We start from the raw sequence: 26,284 nt of genomic DNA, 5'->3' as shown, positions 1-26,284 counted from the left end.
TCTCTGTCTCTCTGTCTCTCTGTCTCTCTGTCTCTCTGTCTCTCTGTCTCTCTGTCTCTCTCTGTCTCTCTCTGTCTCTCTCTGTCTCTCTCTGTCTCTCTCTGTCTCTCTCTGTCTCTCTCTGTCTCTCTCTGTCTTTCTTTTTTTATAGGCAGCCTCGGAATCTGACCTGAAAAATAACCGGATGTTAGATGAACTAGTAAAGAGCTTTAATTCTGCAAGGTATAGTGTAATTTTATAAATGCTCTCTCTGGTTTGGCAGCTGGAAAGGCAGGTGTGGTTACTTTGCGTGACCAGGCTAGAAGTCCTTGTAGAGAAGCAGAGTGAGGAGCAATGTGAGGACTGAGGGGAAAAAAAACTGTCCTGTCACAGAAATGTTGTCAGAGATGAATTTTTATGCTTTTGGAAAAATCCTGCAGTTTTCTGGCTGAAGGTTATGTAAGCTTGTTTTGGTTTTGTTTCTGGTTAGCTGCTGTGTAAGTTACAGTCTCTTCTAACATGTAGGAAGTCAAGCAGATGTGTCAAGTTCCACAGGGAAAATAATGATAATAAATGTGTTCTTCTAAGATCCTTCCTATGTGTGCTGGGGAAATTCTACACAGAAGGATTTTGTCCAGTGTAATAGTCTGCTTGCAAGAGAATTCTCTTTGTGAAGTCATTGGATAGGAAAAATTTAAGTATTGAGGGACCACAAAAGTGAGTTTTCCTGGATAAGAGAAGTAATGGAGTATTGTGCTTTCACCTGGATTTCTTACCTACTTTTCACTTCATGTTTTGATCTCCTCATCCCTTTGAAAGACAGGAACAACAGAATAAGCAAGTAAATGCTTACTACAGTAGATACATGAGATTTTTTTTTTGTATTATCTCTCTGTTTTCTTTTGATTAGAAGCAGCTCAGTGATTTGCTAGGTATTCTTTAGGTATTCCTGTGTCTATGGGAGATAAATACACTGTCATCTTTTTCTCTGAAATGAACTTGGAGCTTGAAATCAATGAGATTCTTGGTTTTGTAAGTGATAGCAATATAGTTCAGTTTATGGCTTTGTTTCTTGAGAGAGTTTCTCCGTGATGAAGATCTAATCTTCTGTATGACCACTATTAGACTGAATTGATTTTATTTGAAGAATTGAAATTCTACACTTCCATTATTTTAGCTTGAACTCTGGAGTTTCCTAGTGATAAATGGATTACTTTTTTTTTTTTTTTTATTGGTAATGTCCAATTTTGGAAGGAACAAGTAGTGCTGACTTGGATCCATTATGATATTGAATCTTAAATGTTGGGGGTTTTTTACTGCTTTAATGGATTGGTATAAATCTTACCAATCAGAGTAGTTTAATCTTTCTTTTTGTGACTTGGAGTTCAGTCAATTTCTTAACATAAAGTTAGATCAGTCAGACAAAAACTGTGGTGTTGTGTTGTGCCCTGGTTGGGGGATGAGGAGGGTGAGATCCCATGCAGGGTTCTTTCTGGGTCTCGGTAAGAAAGATACAACAAATAGCTTACTAACAGAACTGCTTTAATAAGACAGACCCATAAGTGGAATATAGATAGTGAGTAAATCTCACATTGCCTCTGATGCTGGGTACCTTGCATTCGTGCCTCTCAGCCTGGGATTGTGCTTACTCCGCTGATGGCCCTGAGTGTGAGGGGAACAACACTTGCCTGGGGAGTGTGACATGGCATCAGTATCATTAAATCATAAGAGCACTGTTGGTTTCTACCCTGACGATGTTGATACAGGACAAATCTTCTGTCTCCCACCTACTTTGTTTCCATTTGGCTCTCCCCAAAACAAATCCAAAGTCCAGGGGTTGATTTTTGGAACGTGCTAAGCTCTTTGAGTCCATCCTGACTTGACTTTAAGCCTCAGGTAGTTTTGTGTTTATGGGAATTAGGCCTTAAATCTTTTCAGTAGTTCACAAAATGCAAACACATTTCTTAAGCCTGTAGGGAAAGAATATGTTAATGTTAGTAGCACTTAGCAAAGTGAGCTGTGTTCCAAGGTCAGTGTGTTTGTAGAATGGAAATCAGTCTAAATAGACCTGAGTGCTGATCCCATTTATACTTCTGCTCAACATTCAGCTTGTGCACAAGTGTTTGCAGAATTGGAGCCTTCACAATCATTCGTACTAAGGGAGCGTTGCCTTGGGAGTCCTGTCCCTGTAGAAGTGGTGGACTCTGATGTTTCCCAATAAAAGTGAAGATGTTTAATTCTTTGTTACGGCCCATTAATGTGTTCTGTGTGAAAAGATAGAGGAGCAGTTTTGAATAGGCTGTCACAGGTCTGGATTTGCATTACCCTGCCCTTGTGCTCAGGTACAGGCCAAGATTCTGAGCAGTGAAGGAGACAAGGGAGCATGTTGCTCTGACCCATCACACCCACGGTCTGCTGTGAGGGGAGAGCAGCCTTTGCTCAGCAATCTGCTGCCAGTGCTGTGCTGTGCAGGCAGAGTTCATCTCTGCTCAGTCCAGGAGAGCAAAGTGGGCACTGCTATTTGTGCCATCTTTCCTGTATGAACAGTATTTTTATCAGCTGCAGTGAGGCCAGTGTCTTCACAAATAACAAGATTTGGGGTTGTTTTGAAATTAATTTCATTGTCCTCTAATAAAGAGATTCTTTTGATACAAACTGTCAGTTTCTGCATCACCCAGTTAGAAAATTTAGTAATAGAAATTAGAGCTACACTTAAGTAGAAAACTAGTCCTTGCTGAAAATGATCTGTGGTTTTTTCTTACACAGGGAAATAAAATATGCTTTTGCTTTCAAGTTTCTATCTTAGTTCCTTAGTCAGGGTTACTTGACAGCCAGTGAGACAGAGGAATACACACATCCACTCTGAGTGCTCGAGAGAGCAGGTACTGTCATTTCTAATACACTGATTAAACTTCCCAGCGGAGTGCAGAAGGAATTTCAAGGAGAGCGATTGTCCTTTAGTACAGTCAGGACTGTCTTGTGTGAGCTGTTCATAGGAAGATTCACAACCTCATCTCTTCCCTGGAATCTATTTATGTGGAAGCACTAGATTTCCACCTGCTTTCCCTGCTTCATAGCTGCTTTGGAAAGAGAGAAGTAAATGGACCATAAAATGGGAACCAGGATTTCAATGAAGGAGGACATGGAGATATTTTTTTTTTGGTGGGACTTGAAGATCTGAAGAGAAAAAAATTTCGCAAGATGTTTATACTGTTATTAAAGCATGGCAGGGAGAGGGTGCTGGCAGGGAGAGGGTGCTGTATACAGCATGTTAAAATGACCAGCCATTTTTAGTTAAACTACAAGAAGCATAACACCCTGTCATAACCCAAGCCAGTGATTAAAGAGGATGGGGCTCAGAGGAGGGTTTGGGTATTGGTTATAACAGTGCATGTTAGGACTCACTAACATCTTGTTGATCTATCTTTCAGCCTGGTGCTGCTTGTGCTCTTAAACCAAAGTCAGCTCTGATGCATTTACAGCTTTTGTGCCAGGAAGGTGAAATTGTATCTGCTAAAACCTTTCAGAACTGAAGGTAGTTTGTGTGAAATTCGTACGAGTGTAATAGATAATGTTGAAAACTGCATGCAAACCAGAGCTTTTTGAAAATTGTGTGGCCCTGAGGTTTACCAGTAGAATTAGTTTCTAGGGGAGCTGGACAGTCTGGTGGTGGTAGAGGGTGTACCTCTCTGTAGGCTGCATGCTTTATCTTGGCTCTGCTGTCTGCCTCTGAACTGACCGAATCACTCCCATAACAACTCTCAGAATTTCTGTGATTAATAAGAAATTTGAGTACTTCTCTCTGGCATTGAGGGAGGGGAGTAGCAGTTGATAAAGGTACCATGGGAGAGCCCAGGGCCGTGTGAGGAGCACTCTGGCTCTTCCATCTCCGGGGGGGCGCCTGAGTTTGGGGGGCCATGGGTTTGGGGGTCCAGTTGGTGGGGCCACTAGATGTCATCACGCAGCCAGTGTAGCTGCTCAGCAGGCCCAAATTACCATATTCTGGGAAAAAACAGGCTGGGACTTTTCTCTCCTCTTTTGAATTTAGTACTAGCATTTTCTGTATTTTCCCAAAAAAAAAAAAAAAAAAAAAAGACATACTGAGATTTCATGTGTGTTTTGGCAAACAAGTTTTCATATTCTTGTCCGAGTGTTCTTTCCATTGATTCTGTGCCAAGATCAGATCTCTTCGGAAAGTCTGTTCCTAAGTCTTTATCCTTCAATGCGAGGAAAAGCTCTGTATGATTATTTGCAGACCAGTGGTGTAATTAAAGCAACCTTTATTATCAAATTATTGTTAGGATAGATTTTGGGTTTTGTAGTTTTTCCAATTTCTCTCTCTCTATTTTATACCAGATCATATTTTATTGAGACAACTGTTATTAGAGAATCTGAAACTTCTGTTCAGACGATTTCTCCATTCTGGCTGCCTTCATGCAAGTATTAACAACTTGCATTTGAAGTGAGATGGCTTTCTGTTTGGGTAGTCCATCCTGGCAGCTCTGGAGCAGCTCTCCCAAGTTTGAAAGTCTACTCTTTTGTACAGGACACATGGCAGAAATGCTGCGCTTTGTGCTCTGAGCCTTTGGCTGTGCATCTGCCACTGGCTTCTGCTGCGCATGGAGCTGGCTCTCTCCTTCCAGCCTTTATCAGAATTGCTCAGCTGCCCCTTGTGTGGGCTGGCAGCTGTGTGGATTGAGACCCACCCCCAAATGGGTTTTTTGGCCGGGTAGCCTTCCCCAGGGACAGATCAGACTGCTAAAGCCTCTGCTTCAGAGAATTCGAGGCACTAAGCTGTGCTATTGTGATACTTCCTGAGAAGGAAATGCTGAGAAAAAGATAACACGAATCCATCTTAAGTCTGGTGAAAAGATAAACTGATGTGAAGCTTGAATTTTAGGAGTATTGTCAGCTAGTGTGAACACACTGGGAAATACGTTTTAGGCAGTGAATGCACGTTGTAGAAAAATAAACAGACATAATTGGTGGCTGCAAATAGTAGAATGTGTTACTTTGTCAGGAGCTCTCAAAAGCAGTAGAAAATACACTGAAAAGATGAGGGAGATCAGTTGTGCTCTCTCAGTGAAGATGAATATAGGCAACCGGCTAATTGTTCTGATATTTTTGCCTTTTGGGGCTGCATCCTCCTTTATTTTATGGGAAAACTAAACTGATATAGGAAATAAACTGATACGATGTCAAATGCATTTATGGATCTGGTTTATGTTATCTGAGCCATGCAGAATGCTCCTGTGCTGTAGCATAGGATGCTGGGCTTTTGTGTAAAAATGGTTGTTTAACAGCCACAAGAGTTATATGATAAGACTATGTGTTAACTTTGATTAGCTAATTTAATTATAGGCTGCCAGTATGAGAACCTGGGGTAGTCTGAAGAAATAGACTTTTTTACATAACCAAAAAATAAATTCCATGTTCAAAGAGGGGAAAAAAATTTATTTTAAAAAATACATCTGTGGTAGAACACCCAGCTTCATCCTTTTGAGGATTAAGATTTCCCTAAGTGTATTAAGAATAAAAGGCAACTAATTTGTTTGCTTTTGAACCTGAATGTAGAATAGAACCATCTGTGATGTGACAAGTCTTCTGAGGCTGTAGTTTGTTACCTTTAAGTTGAAGAATACTGTGTGCTTATTTGCAGTAAAATGAAATACTTTGCCAATTACTGCTGCTCATGGCCATGTTGAGCAGTGATACGCTGTCAGACCTTTCCAGTACTTCTGGATGAAATACACCCGGTGTAAACAGCAAATGTGAAGGAGGAGTGGGGCAGGGCTATTTATGTTCCCATTAACAAGCCCCTGCATTCTCGTGAAGTTGATCCTATGCCAACAGTAGCTAGACCACTCTGAGTCTGTGTCAGCCAGGGAATTAACCTCCTTAAAAACTTCCAGTCCATATCTAGGCATGAGCGGACAGAAAAGCATAGCTTTGCTGCCCCATTTAAGTGCACTTGTGTGCACTGCAGAAGGTTAGAGTCCTGGGATGGATGTGAATTTACACTGACACACTGACAGTGGTCATTTCATTCAGTAATCCAGGCAGTTTAAACTCCAAATCAGGCTTCTGAATCTGGCTGGAATATAACAGCTGCAGAGCGTTGGCTGTGCTGAGCTGGTTGCTAAGGTTGTTCACCAGGAATGTATCTTAAACTGGTGTAGTTGTGGGGCTGCCTGGTGCCTTATATGAACTTGCTCTTAAAAGATATATGTACAGACAGTTCTTAATTATTTGTCCTTTAGACATGAAAAATTTTTACCTTAAAAGACTGAAAGTTTTTTAAGTAGTTACCCAATACTGAAAAGTCTTTAACTACAAAACCTGAGAGCATAGCTGCATTTCAGACTTCTTATGGGCCTTGTGTCTTCATGAAAGTGCTGTAAGAAATAATTTTATGGCAGTGCACATTCTACAGGTACATCACCCACAGTGTGTCCTGTCCCCCTCCCTTTTTTTTTTTTTTTTTTAAATAGTAATCCAAATTAGTTCAGCTGTTATTTATTCTTCTTGAGTTAAAAAGTTTGCAAGTTGAAAACCCATAGTTGTTTTACTTTCACAGGCTTTGTCGCCTCAGGTGCAGTGACTTGTGTTACAATCAAAGTGTAAAGCTGTGCCATTTAAATAAAGAGCGTGTATTTGCTGAGCAATGGCAGGAGTGAATATCCTAGTGCTTGAAAAAGTTAATGTGTAACAGCTGGGAAGGAGGAGGACTCTTCAGTGGTGTTTGTGGTCTTTGGGGGCTATGCATTCTCATCTGAGGGATACCAAGTGTCTTGGGCAGTTGTAAGTCTCCTGGTAGAAGTTAACATCACCCTGTGCCCTTAAGGCAGAGCTCTGGGCCTGCAGCTCTGCGGCTGCTACAGCAACAGTGAACACTGGTGGGGATCGGAGAGCTGGAGGCACAGGGGACCAGCAAGGCTCTTAGACTCCTTGGCATCCTCAAAAGCTATCCATATTCCTCTCCCTCTGTTGTCCTGCTATAAAGAGAAGCGAAGGGAAGGTCCCCCTACCCCACTTAGCAAGTGGGGACAGAGTACCACTTAGGGATGAACCAGTCTCCTCCATTCGTTGTTAGAGACATGCTGCCTTTCCTTTAAGATCTTCCATTTTTTGTAAGCTGCCCCAGTTTGTCAGAGCTTGTAAATGATAATATTTTAATTTTTTTTTTCAATGGCCTATTTTTTTGGGTAGTACCACTGATGATACAGCAGGCTGGGGCTTGGCAGTTGGTGGTTGTGAGGGTGGCAAGTCACGGAGAAAGTTTGGGAGCACCGGGCAGCCGTGCAGGGTTTGTGCTCCTGGGAAGCTCGATGGGTCACTGTTGTGCAGGTTGCTGAGGGACGATGGAGTTGTGAGTTAAAGGATAATGACTGCACGTGTACTTCTGCTGGCTGTTCTTGGCTGGATGACAGGAACTTCACTGTGACTCTCAGGATCTGGAGGACTCTTGTCAAAGTAGTAGTGGGTAAGAGTGAGACGTCGTTTGTCCATTGTTGATGTCAGTTGGAAAGCTGTCCCTCTGCCTGTGGTGATACAGGAGTGGGAGTGAACCACAAGTATGTGGGCAGGCTGTGCCATCTCCCTGCCAAGGATGCCATCTCTGGCTTAACTTATTTTAGATCAAGCTGTATAAAATACATGGTAAAATAAACAGGATTCTGCAAAAGGCCCTGGGGCAGGAGTAGGAGTAAAACATATCTTTAAGATCTTATGTAACTGCCTGAGTAGGACAACTGTGACTTTATAATTCTCTGTATTACCTCAAAGCTTTGAAAGTACTAATGTGGGACAGGAAAATAAGCCTTCTGCTGCTACTGTGTTCCTACCAGTAAAATACAAGTTTATTTACTGGAAAAGAGACTTTTGTTTAACTTGCACATGTACGTGGATGGTAAGCATTCTGGTGGAGACTGAAGTGGGCTGTGCTTGAGGGCAGTGATGTTTCCCCCCGTATTTTATATGAGAAAAGAATTGTGGGTTTGTGCTCTTTGGCTGATCATTGATGAAATGTGAATGAAATCTGGGTTATCTGACACTAAATCTCAAGACCTGACAAGCACGCAGCTCTCTTGGTGGGGTTCTGCTTGGCTGGGTGGGAGGGAGCAGCTGTGTTAGGGGGACCTACAGTAAGAAGGGGCAGAAGGAATATGGCAGTGCTTTCTGCTAAGCTTTTTGGTTTCAGGAGCCTCTGTCACAGTGCTTGAAAATTAATCATCTACCATCTTAAAGTAAGGGGGAAGACTTCTTGTTATTTATTGCATTCTGTCTCATGTTTTGAGAGGCATTTTATTACATTTGCAAAAGGTAACTTATTTTGTTTGAAAATCAGGCAGATAATTCCTAGGTTCTTTCAAGTGTGGTGAGGCTCAGCTGGTGTGCTCCTGCTCCTGGTTTGTGTGGGCTAGCCAGTTTTGGAGTGCTGCGTGCGAGCAAGGGGGAGAGGGAGGAAGGAATGGAGGAAAAGCTCCATCTGTTTTCATTCTGGTTTCTTCTGAAAGAAAAAGCTAATACTGTCCAGTGTAGCTAACTGCATGTTGTCTCCTGGATGCTTCTAGACAACAGCTGTTCAAGCTGGTCTTGGATACTCCACTGATTTCATCTCCATTGGCCTGTAGCAGGCATTCAGCTGGCAAAAGCCACGTTAGGAGTCCTGTTTCTTGGCCCGTTTTAAAAGAAGAGGTGCCAGCGATTGACAGTTTCTTGAGCGAGGAAAAAGTTTGTACCTTGACAAAGGCAGATGGCCTGGCAGGAACAGGTCAGAAGATTTTCAAAACTGAGGAACACCATAACCTTTACAGCAGTTTTGCAGAGGATAATGGTAAAGATGATGAAGTGGGACCACAGGAGAGTCCTGAGTGCACCAAAAGTCATGAAAAGCCTTCTACATCTGTGGCAAAAGTAGTCAAGAAAGGTGAGATGCTGAATTTTTGTTTTTGTGTTGTTCTCTTCCCCATGTCTGTGGTTGTGGTTGGCTGTATGCATTAGAGTACCTTCAGTACTCAGCACTCCTCTCTGCACTGCTCTCATCTGCACTGGCATGTTCAGATGCTTCCCATTTAACGGGCTGTGCTTCATTCAGATTAGTGCTTGTGTGAAACAGCTCTGTTACAGGCATATTCTTGATGAGGAAGCTTGGGCTGATGCCAAGTAATTAGAGTTCAGTGCCTACAGATTCCTTTGCTTTGAGTAACAACTCTGAAAAACAATAGTTGCACAACAGACTTAGTAAGAAATGAAGTCATTTTCTCTTCTTCCCCTTAATGGGTAGACATACAACGTTGACATTCATTCTGCTCTCGTATCCTTAAGTGAGCAGAAGCAAAGCATTTTATAATGTGTTTGTTACCCGAGAGGTGCACTCACAATCAAAATGATCATGGCCTCACACTCTCCAGAAGAAAGTAATCTGCTTTATTCTTCTGTAATTCTATAGTGATAATATTAATTTATTTTGAAGCATGAAAATGCCCATTTATACTAATCAACTACAATGAAACAACAGTCCTTTTAGTTTTGACATGATGCAGCCATCCCAATTGACCCAATTAAAAACCTAAATTAAAAAAAAATAAAAAGACCATGTAGGCATACAGCACTGATTCTTACTATTTTTGTATTTATCTGTCCTTTTGTTTAAAAATTTATTTAGCTGGAACTCTGAAGTTTATACTTATTCTTTAGCTGGGTAAATACTGCTTAAAGATGTAATACAGCCAGAAAAGTAGCCATCTGAAAACGGCATCAACTTAGCCAGATGTTACACTTCCTATTTTTATGCATCAGACTTGCTTGCGTTAGTAATTTGAAACTCATATGAAATGTTACTGCTCATTTATTCTTGAGCAATTGAAATTTTCACTTGCTTACCATTTTATGACCTTATTAAATGGTCAAGCATGCATTACATTGAAATTATTTCCACAAATGCAAAGTGGTTGGTCAAACAATATAAATGAAACTCTTGAAATGAGGCAATGCTGAAGTGGTTTTAGTAAGTATTATTTGTTCCTATGTTAAGAATTGAAATGTTAATTTCAAATACATGATAGACTGCTCGGAACTATTGTGTTATGTTACTCTCTCAACATTTTTTTTTTTTTTTTTTTAAATAAACCTTTGACTAGAATATGATGTTATGGGAGTCAGGAATTGCAAAGCAGTGTTACCAGATAACTCAATTCCCACAGCATTTTGAAGTGTTTTTCATAGGTGGTTTTTTGGTTTGTGTTTTAAATCAAAACTGACTTCCTTCATACTAATGCAGAGGATGTCAGCTGAAGTCTTTCTTGTTCATTTAAAGTTAGCCTTTTGTTTTTGACCTGTGACTGCTAAAGATGAATATTTAAAGTTTGTAGTTTTTGACTGTTTTACAGGTAATGTTTATGGGTGGTTCTTGAAAATGTGATGCAAGGAGAATTCTGAGTTGTGTGGGACCATGCTGTAGAGCATTTGTGAGCCTCTGAGCCCAAGTCACAGAATCAAGTTATCCGTCTTAAGAAATGAGTATGAGGCATGGTTGGATCTCAGGATTCCTGTGAGGCTGAGTGAACTCATTTATTGATAGTCCTGTTGAGAGCCAGAGATTGGGATCATTATGTTAATATGAATAAAGTTCGTGCTATACTGTTTTATGAAAATGAAGCAGCTTCCTTTATTTAGGAGTGAAATACTGCAAAAGTGAAAAACATTAGCATGGCAATATGCTTATGTTTATATTAGCCCCTAGGTTTATGTGTAGTATGTATGTTATAGATTTTTATTATAGATTCCATTGCATCCGACTGCAGGGAAGATGTAAGCAATTCTGATGCTACATAGGGAGGGAAAGTGTTCTGGAATGAAAATGAGAGCTAAAAATGAAGAGTCTGGATAGACATGCCAGATATCTTAAAAAAAGAAACCTGGAATTCTGAATTTTCATTTCCTTCAGTTAACCATTAGTTTTTCAGATGGAAACATTTGTTTGCTGTAATATATGTGCTAGTAACTGCCTTCTCCCTTTCCTTCAGTGGAATGTCCTGTTTGTGAGGTTGCTATTCCCGAGCACTACATAAACAAACATCTGGATAGCTGCCTGACAAGAGAAGAGAAGAAGGACAGCCTCAGAAGGTAAGAAACAACTTTAAGAACTTTTATATGTATGTAGCCATTTTTCTTCACTGCTCAAATAAGAAATACTAGTTGATGGGTTATAATACAGTGGATTGTGTTTGTTTCTTGGTTATCTGCTGTATAGATCTCTCTAAAATTACTGTATAAATATGATAGTGGTGATTTTCCCCTTCAAGGAACTATGTGGATTGCCAGCAGAACTACTTTTTGGCTTTTAGTGGCAAGAAAACTGAGCAATGTTTTAAAGAGTTCAACGCAGGCAGTAAAACTTAGTCTGTATACTATTCTCATCACGTTTCTGTTCACTAGCATTAGAATTCCATTCAGATAATACATTCTGATTTTTTACTTGGTGAATGAATTACTTCCCTCAATTCAGGTGGGCCAAAAGACAATTGCTTCACTAGCTGTCAAGATTGAAAAAAAAAAAAAAAAAGCGCACCTCACTTTGCTCACTGTGGTTCTTTTCAAGTTGCCTCAGTCAAGGCTGTTGTTACTTTAAGATCTCAATTAAGATCAATGTGTGCCTCTGACTTTATGCCTCTGCCTTAGAATTTGTCACGGTCACCACATTCACATCAGAAGTGTGGATTTCAGTTTGTTTTACTTACTATCATAAATGTAGGCCATTATTATTTCTAACTGATCAGACTTAAAGAACTGTGAGGGACTTTTACTGCATGCAGTTTTACTGCATGCTTGTATTTCTAATTCCTCTGAACCTTGTATTAGAAAGTGATTTCATGTTAAAGCTTTTATTTTGCCCAGGTGTGCTTAGAATGAAATCTGTAAGCTAAATAAATGGTAAATTAATATTGAAATCTGATGTTACATTTTAATTTTCATTTGGGATGTTTGTAGTGCTTTCTCTGTTCTTGATGAATGGAGATAAAAGTCAGATCTTTATTTTGTGTCAAGCCCATGTCCCTAACAGAATTTAAAATTTTGCTTATTTTATCTAGACTACTTGGATCTCAAGAAAGTATCGTGCAAGATACTTCTCTGGGACTGGCTATGGTGTGTTAAATGCTGGCTTTTTGACAATGTGCTTGTTTCATGGAAGTGTTGGTCAGGTTTCAGTAACAGCACCTCTCTAGTTCGTCTTGGAGGAATTTTAGCCCTGTTTATTCTCAAATTAGGAACACGTCATGCTGTGTTAACAGTTGAGCAGTATTTCAGTGGAACTGATAATTTAATGCACCAAACTTGCTCAGGAGTAATGACAACAGGTAAGAGTGGTTTCAAAGAACACTGCATTTCTCAAGGATGGGAAAAAAACCCCACAAACTTTAAGATTCAAAACTGTTGTGAGCTGTTTTCATGTATCTGTCTGCTCACAAAACTGTCAGCACTTTTCTAGGTCATGCTGCTGGTGAATGATAATACATACAAAGCTTTTTTAGGACTTATAAAAGATTTAATTATTAAATTAAATTTTTTATATTACCCAGAAGAATCTGAAAAAAGTCTTTTCCTGAAAAGTGTGTTGTTTTAATACATCTTTTTTTTTGCCAGCTATGCTACAGGGCCTATATATGGATAAATTAATTAATGACAATTTTTGTGTAAGCTTTTTTTTTTTTAAAACTTTGATATTTATTTTCAATGTGATAAGTGAAAGTGCTGAATACACTTTTCAAATGCCTATTGCTTTCACAGTGGAAAGCTGTAATTCGGAGCAGTGTAGCTGAATTTTATTTTGCTGCAGGAAGAAGAGCGTGTAACTAAATGCTGTTCTGTAACTAATAGATTAAGTTGATGAAGATGAGCGAGGCAGTAGATGGATTTCGGTCCCTTTGCTAGCTAGCTTGTATTTTGCCTGGAGGTGTAGGGAAGACTGAGCACATTTGTGCAGGACGAAACTGTTCTGCTAATTTTAGATGACAAAAGTTGTATTAGGGCTTGGATTTTCTATGGCAATTTCCTGTAATTAAGATGTTTTCCCTAGCTATGCCAGGAACACTGAGTTCTTCTAACATAAAGCAGTATGAAGGAGTAAGTTTTGGGTTTAGATGTTATTTATCTGAGAGCACTGTTAATTCTGTTTAATACCACTTTCTCTGTTACCAAACTACCCTTCTGTTAGATGGGAACTACGGATTACAGATTGGCTTTCAGGTACATGAAATTCTTTGTTGAAGTCATATTCCCAGAAAGCTGAAAAATCTCCTCATTCAAGTTTTGGTTTGCAGTTTTAATGCTTTTAAAGCTTCACCAACTGCTTCAGGTAAGACATGGCCAGTATTTGGGTGGAAAAACCTGTGTTTCCACAGTCGGAATGCATTACAATTCCTTTTGAATTCAGGGTGAATGTAAGGCTTGATCCTAATGAAGTTGAACAATACTGTGTTTGCTGATGTGGTTCTGAAAAGCCTTTGCTGTAGACACTAAAAACTGAGGTGCAGTACTTGTTACACGAGTAGTGTTTGCCTCATTGACTGAAGAAAATCAGACTAGACCTATTGCTTCCTGCACGTTTGAAATTTCTGCTGGGTGGAAAAAGTGTTCTGGCTTCCTAGAGCTTGTTCTGTCTTGAGATACATGTTATAATTGGTTGTGTGTCTGTCATGGCTGAAATGATTCTTTCAGGTATTTCTTAGCAAGAGTGGGTGAAATACCCTGTAAAAATGTGACTCAGTATTTTGATTTTCATAGGAGTAAAGAAAGTTTGTCTCCTTTTTCCTTTTGCAGTTCTGCTCACAAAAGGAAGCCTATGTCTAAACTTGTTTACAACTTGCTCTCTGATCGTGATTTGAAGAAGAGACTAAAGGAACATGGTCTGTGTACCCATGGGACCCGACAACAGCTTATTAAAAGACACCAAGAGTTTGTGCACATGTATAATGCTCAGTGTGATTCTCTAAATCCCAAATCAGGTAAGTTAGAAATTCTAGGAATGTTGTTACCGTTGCAAACTATTTATATGCATTTCTCCTTCTCTTAGCTCTCAGGGTAGGGATAATGTTGGTTTGATTATTTGAGAAAACTGGAGCTGGAAGAATTAATTTTATAGAAATCAAGATTAATGCAAAAGAGGGAGACTTAATGAAAACCAGGAATGTGTTGCAATACTCTGGAAGTATCCAGGAAGGATGTACATTTGTGTTGAAATTCTTTGATACTTCTTGGTTTACTAACCCTGTTCTGAAAAATGTTCTATATTTTTAGTGACTTTGTATTTTAAGAAGCACCTCCAAATTACTCTTGAGGCTTTAGTAAAAAACCTGGAAATACCTGAGGTTTTTTGTAAGTGAATGGATTATTAATTTATCTTCTGTTGTGAATTTGTTCTCGTCCTCCTATACCCTGAGATTTTTATATTCTTATTGGATTTCATTTCAAAATTAGATTTCTTTTTGGAGATCATAGGTAAGGGTAGAATGGATTAATAAGAAAGTGTTAATGTTTTGCTGGAGTTTATATCAATTTAGGTGTTTGGCAGCAATTTTATACAATTGATCTCAGACAATATATAGCATGAAATGGCTGTATGGGATAAGGAGAATGTGTTTTAGCCTCTAATGTGAGTGTAGTATAAACTTCCTTAAACAGCAGTCTATTGTTTGCATGTGCTCAGGCTTAATGTTTGGGAAATGCCCGGGCTGGAAAAGGGAGGATGAGATGTGGATCAGGTTATTTGTGCTGCCTGGCTTTGTAGGCAGTGTGACCATTTTAAAAATCTTGAATAGCATGTATGAGCTAGAGGGAGAATGGTCCCAGCTCATCTTGTTATATTCTATTTTATACAAGATGACAACATGCATCTTTAAAAAAGATGTGTCATTTGTCACCTCTCAATTCAGTTCTGCAAGTGGAACAAGTAACAGCACAAATACACTGACGTGCGTGGGTGAGAGACATCAGATTTATAGCTTTATTATTATTTGATTACAAGCTTATGGCAAACAGTCCTTTTAAAGGAATTTCTGACAGGATCATCTTCTGATACTACTCTCCTGGGAGCTGCACAGCTGTTAGTGTCCTGGGAATTCTCCTGTAGCGGGTATTGCATGCTCTGCACTAGTTTCAGGATGCAGCTTGTCTTCTGCTAGGTCTGTAGTGTAGGTCAGTCCTGCTGCTGGCAAGAGCTGGTTTGTTACCTCAGAGGTAGAGAGATGAGAAATACTGTTCCTCACCCTCAGTGTGATCTCCTTAATTTCCATGTTACTAGAGAGACTCAAGTCCTGAAGCACAAGTTCACAATTTCTTCCAGAAGTTGTAAATAATTCTGAATGTCTTTTTGTGTATTGAAGGGCTCAGAAACTGTTTGAACCAGATAAATTTTTGGTCTCACTGGCAGTGGGACTACTGGGCACTGAGTGAGCGGACAGTGCAGGCAGGGCAGTGAGCTGGCAGCTGAGGTCATGCACAGCTGGGCTCAGCATCTCTGTGGGTCAGACAGCACTGCTGGAGGTGCACAGCTAAACCTTACCTTTGCTATTTGTTTCTTATCTGTAACAGCAATAATCTGGGGCCAGGGGTGAGAAGTACCCTTTGAGAAGGCTGCCAAACTTAAACACTGTAAAACGTGCTTAATTCGTCAAGTTATCATTTCACAAATTTGACAGCATAGGGGAGTGTTTATTTCAAGTGAATGTTAAAAGCTTGTATGTTGACTCCATGTACTTGTGGAGTATATATGATATATATATATATAGATATATATATATATATGGAGTATATGTGATCAGACTGTTGGAAATGCTAAATATCCACAACTACTACTGTGGCATTTCAAAAATAAAGTATGTTTCTGGTGTTCAACTTTGTTATTAAACAGGCAGAATCACCAGATGCAGTGCTTTTTGAAAAACAATGTCAGTCACTGAGGAGTATAAATATGAATTTAGCAGCCAAACTTCAGGCTTCTGCTTTTTGAAATCTTGATTTCACTTGCCAGCTCTTGGCCTTGATTGTGGGAGCAGGTGTGTGAGAAGCAAGTTTGCAACCAACACTATTTACTTCTTCATTTTGCTCCTTTAACCATTTTAAGAACTTGACTAAGAAGGTTGAGTGTCAAAGTGATTTAGGTGCCAAGTATCACTGTTTAGTTTGTGCCTAAGCACTTCTGAAAATAAGCATAAATGCTTTGAAAAATTGTTTTCTATGTCTTCAGAAAATCTCTGGGATGAGAACCAGCACACAGAGTTAAGACTGTGTTTGACTTGAGCAATACGAGACGTTTAGGACATTTAAGTGTGTAAGAACAGCACTTCTATCAGAATTTCAGTTGTGCTGTGATTTGTGTTAGTTGTAAAAATGTAATGAATCAGAGCCCCGCTCCGAGCTCCCTGGCAGCAGGAGGAGATGTAAAGCTGCTGTAGGTGGTGGGGGGACACTGTTGTCCATTGGCTGAACGGGAGCAGAGCAGTTCCGAACCAAAGTGAGGAGTGGGCTGGCTGGGAGCCGAGGCAGGTCCCGGAGAGGGAGAGGGTGGGTCGCGGGGCTGGGGCTGCACCACTGCTGTTGCAACAGTGTGGTTGGTGGGAGAGGTAGGTGCTGTTTTGACTGGAGCCTTGGGTCTGTGCGAGGCATGCTAGAATGGACACAGCACAGAACGGATGGCTCTGTTAGTCCTTGGACGTGCTGGTGGTACTTTGCTCTTGGGGCTATTCTTCGCTCGATGCTGGTGATGAAGTAGCACCAAGTCCCTGTCTATACTGTTCATCAAGCCAGCTAAATGGAGAGCTTCACAAGGTGTTACAGTCTGCTTTAGTGACTCTGCCCTAGTGAAAAACGTAAAAGTTCTGGCTCAATACCTATTTATAAAGGGTAAATTATTAAACTCACACTTAAGATGCAGACATGCATTTTCAGTGGTAGCAGTGAACCTGAGGTCACTATCTAATGGGAATAGCCAAGCTTCTGAGGAAGCATAGGTGCCTAATTCCTGATTTTGCTTAAACCAGTTTTGAACAGGTTTTATTCCTTCACATCTTAATAAGCTTCTGTTCTCGGGCTACTTTACTGTCTAGTGAAAGTGTTTGTTTTAATAAATACCCATAGCTATGTAGTAGCTCTGTGAAAATTAGTAATTGTAGAAACAGGTTTGTGAAAGTCAACGTCAGGATAAACTGTGCAGTGTCCTGCATAGCTGTAGTTGTAGTTAAAATCTTAACAGTGATGTCTGTTCATATGCTTTTGAGGTGTCGAACTTAATCATTAGAGTAGGTTGTAACACACCTTTGGACTGTGGGTTTTGGACATAGGCCTGCAGAGTTTGGTGTTGCCTTGGAAGCTAGTCCTTAGAGGTGAAAGTAAGGTAAACAGTAGATGCCATTATTTTATCTTCCATTGAAAGATACATTAGAAAATGGAAACACTGTATAAAGGAGACGCCTGTGCACCACAGAAACGCTACAGTGTGCTAGACTAAGATTCAAATGTGATTTGAAGACTGCATTTTCCCATGAGTTAATACAAAGGAGGTGACAGTACTGGCTCGGGAGGTGGCTGAGAGCCTGCTGCTGGCAAACACTGCGGGGCTTGCAGCGCGGATCCTCAGCCTGCAGCTTCTGACCTTGCCCCCAGTCCCGAGTGTCAGGCACTGCCTATGCTGCTGAGGTGCCATGGATGGGAGCCCTTCCCCTGTGTGAGCAGACACCTGCCAAGCACTGGTGTAAAACCATCCCCTTTGGATTTGCTTGTGATTGGGGTCTGAGTTTTCACTGTTGGAGAGCTAATTCCCGTTTGTATCTTGTGATTGAAATTCATGGTAGTTTCATTCAGTGCTGTTATATGTTTTCATTTAACAGCTCCTGTTTTAGTGATCCCTTTTTTGTATTTTCAAACAGTTGCGGAAGTTGTTAAAGAGCTGGAGAAGAATGAGAAGATTCGGGTTCAGCTTGAATGTAATAAACCAGCTGAAAATGTAAGCTACTTGTCTTTGTTCTCAAAGAGGGGGGTGGGTGGCTAGGAGAAATTGCAGAGTGGGCACTGAACATGTTTGCCTATCATTTTATTATGGGAATTCCCAGGTTGCATGTTGGAATTTGCATATACCATCTTATAATCTACATGATTTTCTCATGCCACTCATTTGTTGTGGGCAGTTCTTTGTGTACTGCTGATGTTTCTGTGCCCAAACTATTTAATGTATTTTTGATTGCAGTAAAAATTCTTGAGAAATGTTCCCCTTGGTCATATTGGAGGATTTTGACCCTCCATGGCAGTGTGGGGAGTATTTTGCTTCCTAGAATTCTCTAGGATTTAGCTAGCAAATTCCTTGCTTCTATATCAGCAATAGTGCCTGTTCTTTTCCCATGACATGATATTTTTGTGACTTTTGGAGCGTGTTGGTTGCACAGTATTAGGAAATACTTTATGGTTCACACATGCTGGGTGTTATATGGGGTGGCCTGGCTTAGTCCTGTTGACTTTGTGAAAGCAAAGCAAGACAGCATGTATACATTAAATACACATTAACTGTCTGTGGATGAGGTGGTAAGAGCAGGTGTGGGGAAAAACAGACAGCTGATCCTTCTTCCAGTTTTAATTCTCTAGTTTTAAAGTATGTAGTTTTATCATCTTTCTGTGAATAAATATTTGTGTGATTTTTGTAGAGCTTGACCTTCACAAAGGACCAGACAGAGGAAGAAATAGATGAGATCCACACTGTTTATCGTAAGTAATATGCAAGTTTCACTTTATTTTGTTTCAAAATTCACCTTGTTTTCCTTTGTACTAAAATGTGCACGCAAAAGTGATGCTTTCCATGTGTGTGTGCTTCCCCTGCCTCCCATTTAATAAATCAAAGCTGGAAGTTCTCTGTTTGGACTGAAACTTCCTCTTTGAAACTCAGTCTCTGTTAAGTTCTGCTGTTTGACAAAACTCACTGCCTGGGCTGGGTAAGATTGAGATGGAAGCTGATGGTCTCCTTAGCACATCTCCACTTAAGCACTTTCTACTTACCATCTTCATGGTCCTCCCATGTCTGTTAGACATAAAGAATAGCAAATTGGAGTTTTTCTGTCTCCTGCACTCGATGGCTTTCCTGGGAACCCTCAGGGAGAAATAGGAACCAGAACTTCTCTGAGGGGACTCCCTGGGACCCTGGCAGCACTGGGCATGTATGCCAGCACTGTCCTGTTGAGTGGCTGGGTGCTGGCTGGCACGTGGAGGGTGAGCTCTGTTTCAGCATCCTGCACTGCCTGAGACTCTCCCTGCAATTCTTATGATACTGGCTTTGAAGAACAGAAGAGCAGTTGTGACTGCAGTGAAGGCTGATCATGCTTTGCTTTGTGAGACTTCATCCTTCCTTGCTCCAGATTTTTTTGGCACATTCTCTGAGAATCTGAATGATTCAGAGGTTCATGTAAATTGGTTAATTAGTTTGTCAGTTCTATACTTTGCTAAAACTTGGGCTTGCAGCATATGAATCTGTGTGTATCATGTCACTCAAAAAAAAAAAAAAAAAAAAAAAAAAAAGCAAGCAGCTTATTACCCCCTGTGGTGCTCCTGTGAACAATGGCATGCACTCCTGAGTGTTTTCAGATATACAAAATTTTCTCAGCCTCAGGTTTGATACTGTTTTCTCCCTTTTTTGGTTTCTGGGCACTGTATGGCTGCTGCTTTGCAGGCAGTTCTGCCTGCACCAGCCTGGCCTGGGCGTAGCTGGACCACCACAGCAGGAGGCATCTATGCCAACAAAGGAGCCTGCAGAGCTGGCAAGGTGGTGTGAATGCTGGCTGTCGTGGCCTGTGCTCACCGGTATACCCACTATACAGATACTGGGTTTTCCAATTACTCAGGATATTCCCTCCTCCCCTACACATTTAATGATTGGACATTGGCTTTATTTAAAATGCGCTTGTATCCTGGGTGGTGGTTGGTCTTCCCAAGTCCTCTAACTCATCCTGTAGCAGATAAGTTTGCATGAATTTACTCAATATACCTTATTTTTTAGGTTTGCTGTCCAGTGCAGAGTGACATTAAATGACAAGCAATGTTGCCTGAAATACTTGATGGCTGCATGTTTCTTCAACCATCTGTTTTTTACACTTCTGCAATTGTCAGTGGCCCTTACCGCTAAAAAGTATGTTTTAGCTGAGCCAAAAATGTTTTTTTCCATATTTTATTTGTATGCTATGATTTTCAAGTCATCTAGGGTTTCAGGGTCTACTCACATTTGCTCCCTTCCTTCATACCCCTCTCCACAAGCACTCGGACGTTTGTGTGTCCTTCCTGCATCCTCTTCTACTTTCCACCCCTGTCCAGCCCTGTGATTCTGAAGCAGTCTCTTAGAAAGAATACTCCGCTTGTTTGGTGGACCTCTTGCCCTCCATCCTGTGCATGCAACTGGGATTCAGTGCAAACTGGGTGATTTTTTTTCTGGTTTTGTTGTTGCTATTTGTTTCATTTTTATTTACACCATGTTCCCTCTGTTTCTGCAGGAGACCAGTGCCTGTGTTGGTTGTTAAACCTGCCTTTGCCCTGACAGAGTAGCTGCAGTTGTTTCAGGAAGTGTAATTGGAATAAATATTTAAGGAAAAGATGAGAAGAGACAAAAAAATAAGAAAAATATCATAAGGAGAGCTATAGGTTAATGATACAGTTTTGTGTGGGTATTTTTTGTGCAGGATTGGGTTTGTTTTGGTTTTGTGTTGTTTGTTGTTGTTTGGTTTGTTTTGTTTTTTCACCAGAGAACTGATTCCCGCTTAACTTGATCTTGGGAAAACAGTATTTTAAACTTTTTCCTTACTCTGTGGTCAAATTTGAGAATAATGTTTTCGCTCTTCGTGAAACCATCTAACCACCTGAAATACTGGGGTTTCAACCTCAAGCCCCCAATTAAGGTTGACATATGGGTGATTCCCACAGCCTTTCACAAAGGGGTGGGGGTGAGTGTGCCTTTGGGCTTCCCTCCAGGGTGGGACCAGCCTTGCAGGGAGAGCCATTGGGTAAATGAGCCCCAGGTGTCCTGCATTCAGTAAACAAGGGTCAGGTGTCCCACTTAGGGATAAAAGCTGGGACCACTTGCAGGAACAGGCAGTGTCTGTGAGATGGATGCCCTGGGCAGAGTTCCCTGTTGGGGAAGGACCTCCTGCCTCCCTGGAACTGGGCTCTACTCAGGTCTGGCCTTTGTAAAGACGTGCTGTATAGAGATTCAGTATGTGGCTTCCTTGGTCTTATGTGTTTGGCTTGTTGACTCGGTTGTCTCCTGTCCCTTCGATGGGAAACTGCATTTCACCATTTATTCCACCCATTGTTGGTTGTGTGGTGTTATTGTTGGGGTCAGTGGGATTGATGTCGATTATGTATAATCTGATTGACTTGTTTGTGTCCCCAGCACTCAGCCCTGTACTGACTCTTTTGTATCAAATACATTATTGGTTATTGGTTCATCTTTATTCTGGCTGTGTCCTTTATACTAGGCCTAATAATTGGCAAAACATCTTTATGGTTAGTTCAGAAGCAAATATTCTTGTGGGAGTTAAAGATTGCAGGACTTCCATCCTGTTGTAGTATTTTAGTAAAGAAATGGCTAATGATTTTTTTGTAAGTGATTTTTACAGATTTCTTTTTTTACAGATGATTTCCTGACCCTTCTTTGTGTGTTTGTACATCAGGTTTGAAATAACATTACATTGTACTTAGTTCCCTAGTGGTGTTTTCTTATTCACAATTTCTTGCCTCTTGTTTACTTCTCATTTTGCTTCACCTGTGCTCTGCTTGCACCCTCAGACAGAGTAGTTAGCCATGTAATATTAAAACACTATTCAATGAACATTAAACTTCTCTGCTTTCAGCCACAGAAGAGCAAAGCAATGAAGGGACAACTTGTTCTGATTATATTTAAGGGTGTATTTAAATTTGCAATATGGTCATATTTCCTGTGTTTCCTTGCGTTGCTTCAGGCGTATAAATTACTACATAATGCAGCTAGATTTAGCCTTGTTGATTTTAGCTGGGTTTCTGTGAAGGCTAAATAAGGGCCTAAATCTTCAGTAAATTTTCCCATTGCTTTTTGTTGTTGTTCCTGAGAATATATATATTTTAAGTATACATGCACTGTTTGTGGTTTTTAACCTTAAGCATTCTCCTCTAATTCTGAGTAACTGGTTAATAATTATTCTCCTGCCATGAAGAAATCTCTTAACAATAAAAAGAAATAAAAAAAAAAAAAACCACAACAAACCAAAGTAAGATACTTTAAAAAGTATTAATTCCAAATTGGATCTTTTTCCCCATGAGGCCGTAGTAGCTCTGTAATGAACAGATCCAAAGTTTAGCGAGTGTGGGAAGCCCCAGAGCAGCATACATGCCTTGTCACCAGCGGTTACTGCTCTGCTCCTTGGTGTTCTGCTCATCATGGAAGGTGGGTCTGACCAAAAGCTCTTTGAGAAAGGCACCTGAATTTGGTCAGATGGGAGCGGGTTCACCCCGATCCCTCTCCCTGCAGGTGGGGAGCATCTGGGGGTGGATGGGCTGGTGTGGAGTAACCCTGGAGCGAAGATGCTGCTGAGGGGATGTGCTGCTTTGTAGGGCAGCGCTGTTGCCAGAGCTGATCTTATGCAAGAAACCCACTTAACTTGCTTTTTAATAATTTTGGATGTGCACAAATCCCTTGCAGAGCTGAATCCCTGCTCGTGTTCCCTTTGTAACTTCGCAGTCAGTTGTGCTGGGTGACTGGGGAGGGTGTGGAAAGAGGAGCCCCTGGGCCAGGTCTGCTCCAGGCCGCTCTGCGCTGTGGGCAGTGACTCCTGGACTGGCACTGCCCATACTTCCTTTTGTGTTCTTGAGCTGTTATAAGCATTTTAGAACAAGCAAATACTAAGTGCTGTCTTAATTTTCTAGAAGCAGGTATTTTATTGAGTTTACATTGTTAAAAGGATAGGGTTTCAAAATTGCCAGGATCTTCAAGTGAATAAATAAGCCTCAGGCAGCTTAATTGAACATTAAAGGTCTTTAAAAAAAAAAAAAAAAAAAAAAAAAAAAAAAAAAAAAAAAAGACAGGAAAAAAGACAAGGTAGAAAAATATTTTAATGGGATCATATGGTTTTAAAATTAATAAAAAGTGATGACCAGAGAGGTAAATGTTAACTAGTGTCAGCAAATTATTTCTCATAAAAGCAATAGGGAAGAAATTATATGCATGAAAAAAGAATTGTACATTAAAATTAGAGGACAGAGATTAAAAAACTTTTATCATATGCCATTTTTTTCACTGTATCACAGACAGACTTAAAAAAGCTTTGTTATACAATTAAGGTGTTTTTTTTTTCTTTCAATTTACAACATTTGCACCCTAGGTCCCTAATTCATGGCTGAATTAATGAATTAATTAGCTCTGGCATAAGTTCTGAATAAAAAACCCTAACCATATACTTTTTGTTCTGTATGAACATATTTCCATATGAAACACACTGGAGCTGTGTGACAGCCTTGTTGAAAAGGAAGATAAAACAGCTGTGATAAAACTTTTTTTTCTTCTTTACAATTTCCCAGGCTCTTGGCAAATTGCAAATTATACTGTTGTTGGGGTGGTTTTTTTGCTTTTTTGTGTGTGTGAAGTGTATTTGAAATGCCAGTTAATATTTTTGGCTTGATCAACTTGAGGATGGTTTATATGCTGGCTGGAAGCTCTGCTTGAGCAACCGCCTGAGTTTGTGCCTGGAAGGTACAATTAAATGCACTGTGCCCTGCAGTAGCTTCCTTCTGCTCCTCTGGAGCTCAGCAACACCCTCAACCTGGTGTCATCCTCATTGTACTTTATTTATGGTCAGGCCTCTATTTAAGTTAAAAAATCTACAGGAAAATAAATACATTTATTTAAAAATGTATTCTCTTGCTTTTTCTGCTTATAAATCTTTTAATTTGCAATGTTATTCAGAGGCATACTGATTTATGTCTTGTGTTTTAAATATTTGTAATTATACATGCAGTTGTTTTATTATTGAAGTGCCTGTAGCTTTATGAAAAGTGTGTGGTATGTCATTTCAGCACAGTGGTGATTTACAGTGTATTTGAATAGTCCCTTGTTTTGCCCGGACATTTATTTTTCACTTGCAAAGCTTTGTAGTTACACCATAAAACAAAACAACAAAAAATAATAATACTGGAAAAACTGAAGCGCCAGAGGGATGATGTAATAAATGTGCAGCGATTCAAACACAAGCATCTGGGACAAGAACTTTCTTTTTATTAAAGGAGTTGTTGACTTTATGTGGCGTTTTCACTATGCAGGGAGAGGGAGTTGGTTTTAAATCTGTTTCCTTCTGTGGGGCAGAACTTGGTAGGGTTTTATCTTGGCTTTTTCCCTCTCCTGTCACCACAGTAGGACATAAAAGTGGGTTAGATGCAGTGATTATATTTGCACATTGGTGCTCGGCGAGGGGTGTCCACTCCTTGGGGCACTGCCTGTGCTGAGCAGGATGCTGAGGCTGAGTGATGCTGTGAGAAGATGTGTAATGGTCAGGGAGGAGGTTGGGGTGTTTGTGGGGGAAGTCAGACCCTGCCACCGAGCCGGGATTGGGAGGGACGGGAGAGCATGGGCAGCAGGAAGGGTTTGGAAACCCGGGGAGTGCCCACACTGCAGCTGCAGGGAAGGTTGGTGTTGTTCCTGCCTCTGCCCACCCTGCAGAGGAAGAAGAGGCTGATTCAAAAAAAGAAAACAAACGCAAACGAGTTATGAGGGAGTTCTTTGTTTCAGCTGGGCTCAGAATTGGTTTTGAAGTACCCCAGTTCACCAGGACATCTGCTTTGCTGTCATCGGTTCAAGGTGGCTCTCGGCACTTGTGGGGTGGTGTGGGTCTGTGTGCGCGCCCCGGCGCGGGGGGTGCCCGCTGGGCTGGCTGCCGGTGGCGGGCTGGGCCAGGCTGCAGTGCCAGCGGGCTGGAAGGAAGGGGGCCCTCTTACCTGTCGCTAGCCCTTGGCTCTCATCTGTCCTGGGGACTTGGGCTGACAGCTGAGATTTCATCGTGTCTTGGGCCTCTGAAGGTGTCTGGACCCTGCTGGGAGAGGCAGTATGGAGCCTAGAGCAAGGGCTGTGTGTGCTTCACCTTCTCGTGCTGTTAAAAACAGCTGCTCTGCCGCAAGGAGGCTTTGGATCTGCATCGGGCCTTCCTGCCTCTGATATGGAAAACGGTTTGAATACTTTTTCCATAGGCGAAAAATTAGGCTAAAGGTTTTAGCTGAAGTTGGTGCATTCTGTAGGGAAAACAGCGTGTTCCCTTCCTGCCCAGTGAGGGCTAGGTAATCTGGATCATCTATCTGAGGAGACTGGGTATTTTCCCAGCCTCTGAGTAAAGAATTTGAAGTATCTAGTTCAAAACCAACATTGCTTTGACTGAATACCAGAGGATTGTTTAAAACATACTCAGTGATTGAAAGTGCAGAGTATGCCAGTGAGCAACTAAGTGTGATTTAGACCATCTGAATCAAACCAGTATAATAAGCTTGACACAAAAGCTTTTGACATTGCTTTACTACAGGAACAGGGGGAAACCCCAAAGCAACATCAAAGCAATTTGCGTGGTCCTGAGATTTTATTGTCTCTCTGGCAGAGTGCTCCTTGCAGGATTACCTATAACTAGACTGTATGACTAAGAGCATCATCCAGATGCTCCTTGAGCTCTGACAGGCTTGGTGCTGTGACTACAATATTAACTGTTGTCACAATGGTAATTGCAATACTTAACAAGTTTAAGGAGAATAAATACATATAAAGAAGAAACAAACACATTTCTGTGCAAAAATTAAGTTTTCATCTGTGCAATTGTTTTTGACAACTGGGTAACTGTAAAAGCATAGACACAGATTTATATCATTAATAGAATATGGAACATTGCAGTGGTGAGTTGGTTTTCATTTGCTGTAACAAAAACGTTTTTAATTCAGTATTTTCAGTTTATTTCTGTTCACATTCTTTTCACCTTTTATGGTGTAGCTCAGAGTCCTGTGGCAATGCTCAGTAACACTGTTACGTTTCAGGAAACAAACACAGAAGTGAATTTCGGGTTTTGGTGGATCAAGTAAATAGTCGGTGGAAGAAAAGTGGTAAGAGGAAAACAGGAAATGCTCAAAACAAAGAAGTTGTCACTGTCAAAGAATTGCCAGTGGCCACAGGTTAGTAATGTTGTTTAATTTCCCCTTTGATCCACACTAACAAGTGGGGGGTTTCCCAAAGAAATGTTCTTTCCTCCCATTGTTCTTTAGCACTTAAGGGGGGCTGTCT

At 40.7% G+C, this 26,284-nt stretch overlaps 1 protein-coding gene across 1 annotated transcript in view; it reads left to right on the top strand.

Moving 5' to 3' along the window:
* RAD18 (RAD18, E3 ubiquitin protein ligase) overlaps nt 1-26,284 on the top strand; it is a 59,267-nt gene that overhangs the window by 5,776 nt on the left and 27,207 nt on the right. Inside the window, exons 4-10 of the mRNA XM_026857713.1 lie at nt 152-222; nt 8,553-8,908; nt 11,007-11,106; nt 13,801-13,985; nt 17,904-17,980; nt 18,672-18,732; nt 26,041-26,175. Coding sequence (XP_026713514.1) covers nt 152-222; nt 8,553-8,908; nt 11,007-11,106; nt 13,801-13,985; nt 17,904-17,980; nt 18,672-18,732; nt 26,041-26,175 — 985 coding nt within the window. The remainder of the gene's footprint in view (nt 1-151; nt 223-8,552; nt 8,909-11,006; nt 11,107-13,800; nt 13,986-17,903; nt 17,981-18,671; nt 18,733-26,040; nt 26,176-26,284) is intronic.

The sequence above is a fragment of the Athene cunicularia genome, assembly GCF_003259725.1.
Source record: "Athene cunicularia isolate RWA chromosome 12 unlocalized genomic scaffold, athCun1 chr12_part1, whole genome shotgun sequence".
Lineage (NCBI taxonomy): Eukaryota > Metazoa > Chordata > Aves > Strigiformes > Strigidae > Athene > Athene cunicularia.
Note: the sequence above shows the minus strand (reverse complement) of the source record. Positions and strands in the feature narration are given on the sequence as shown.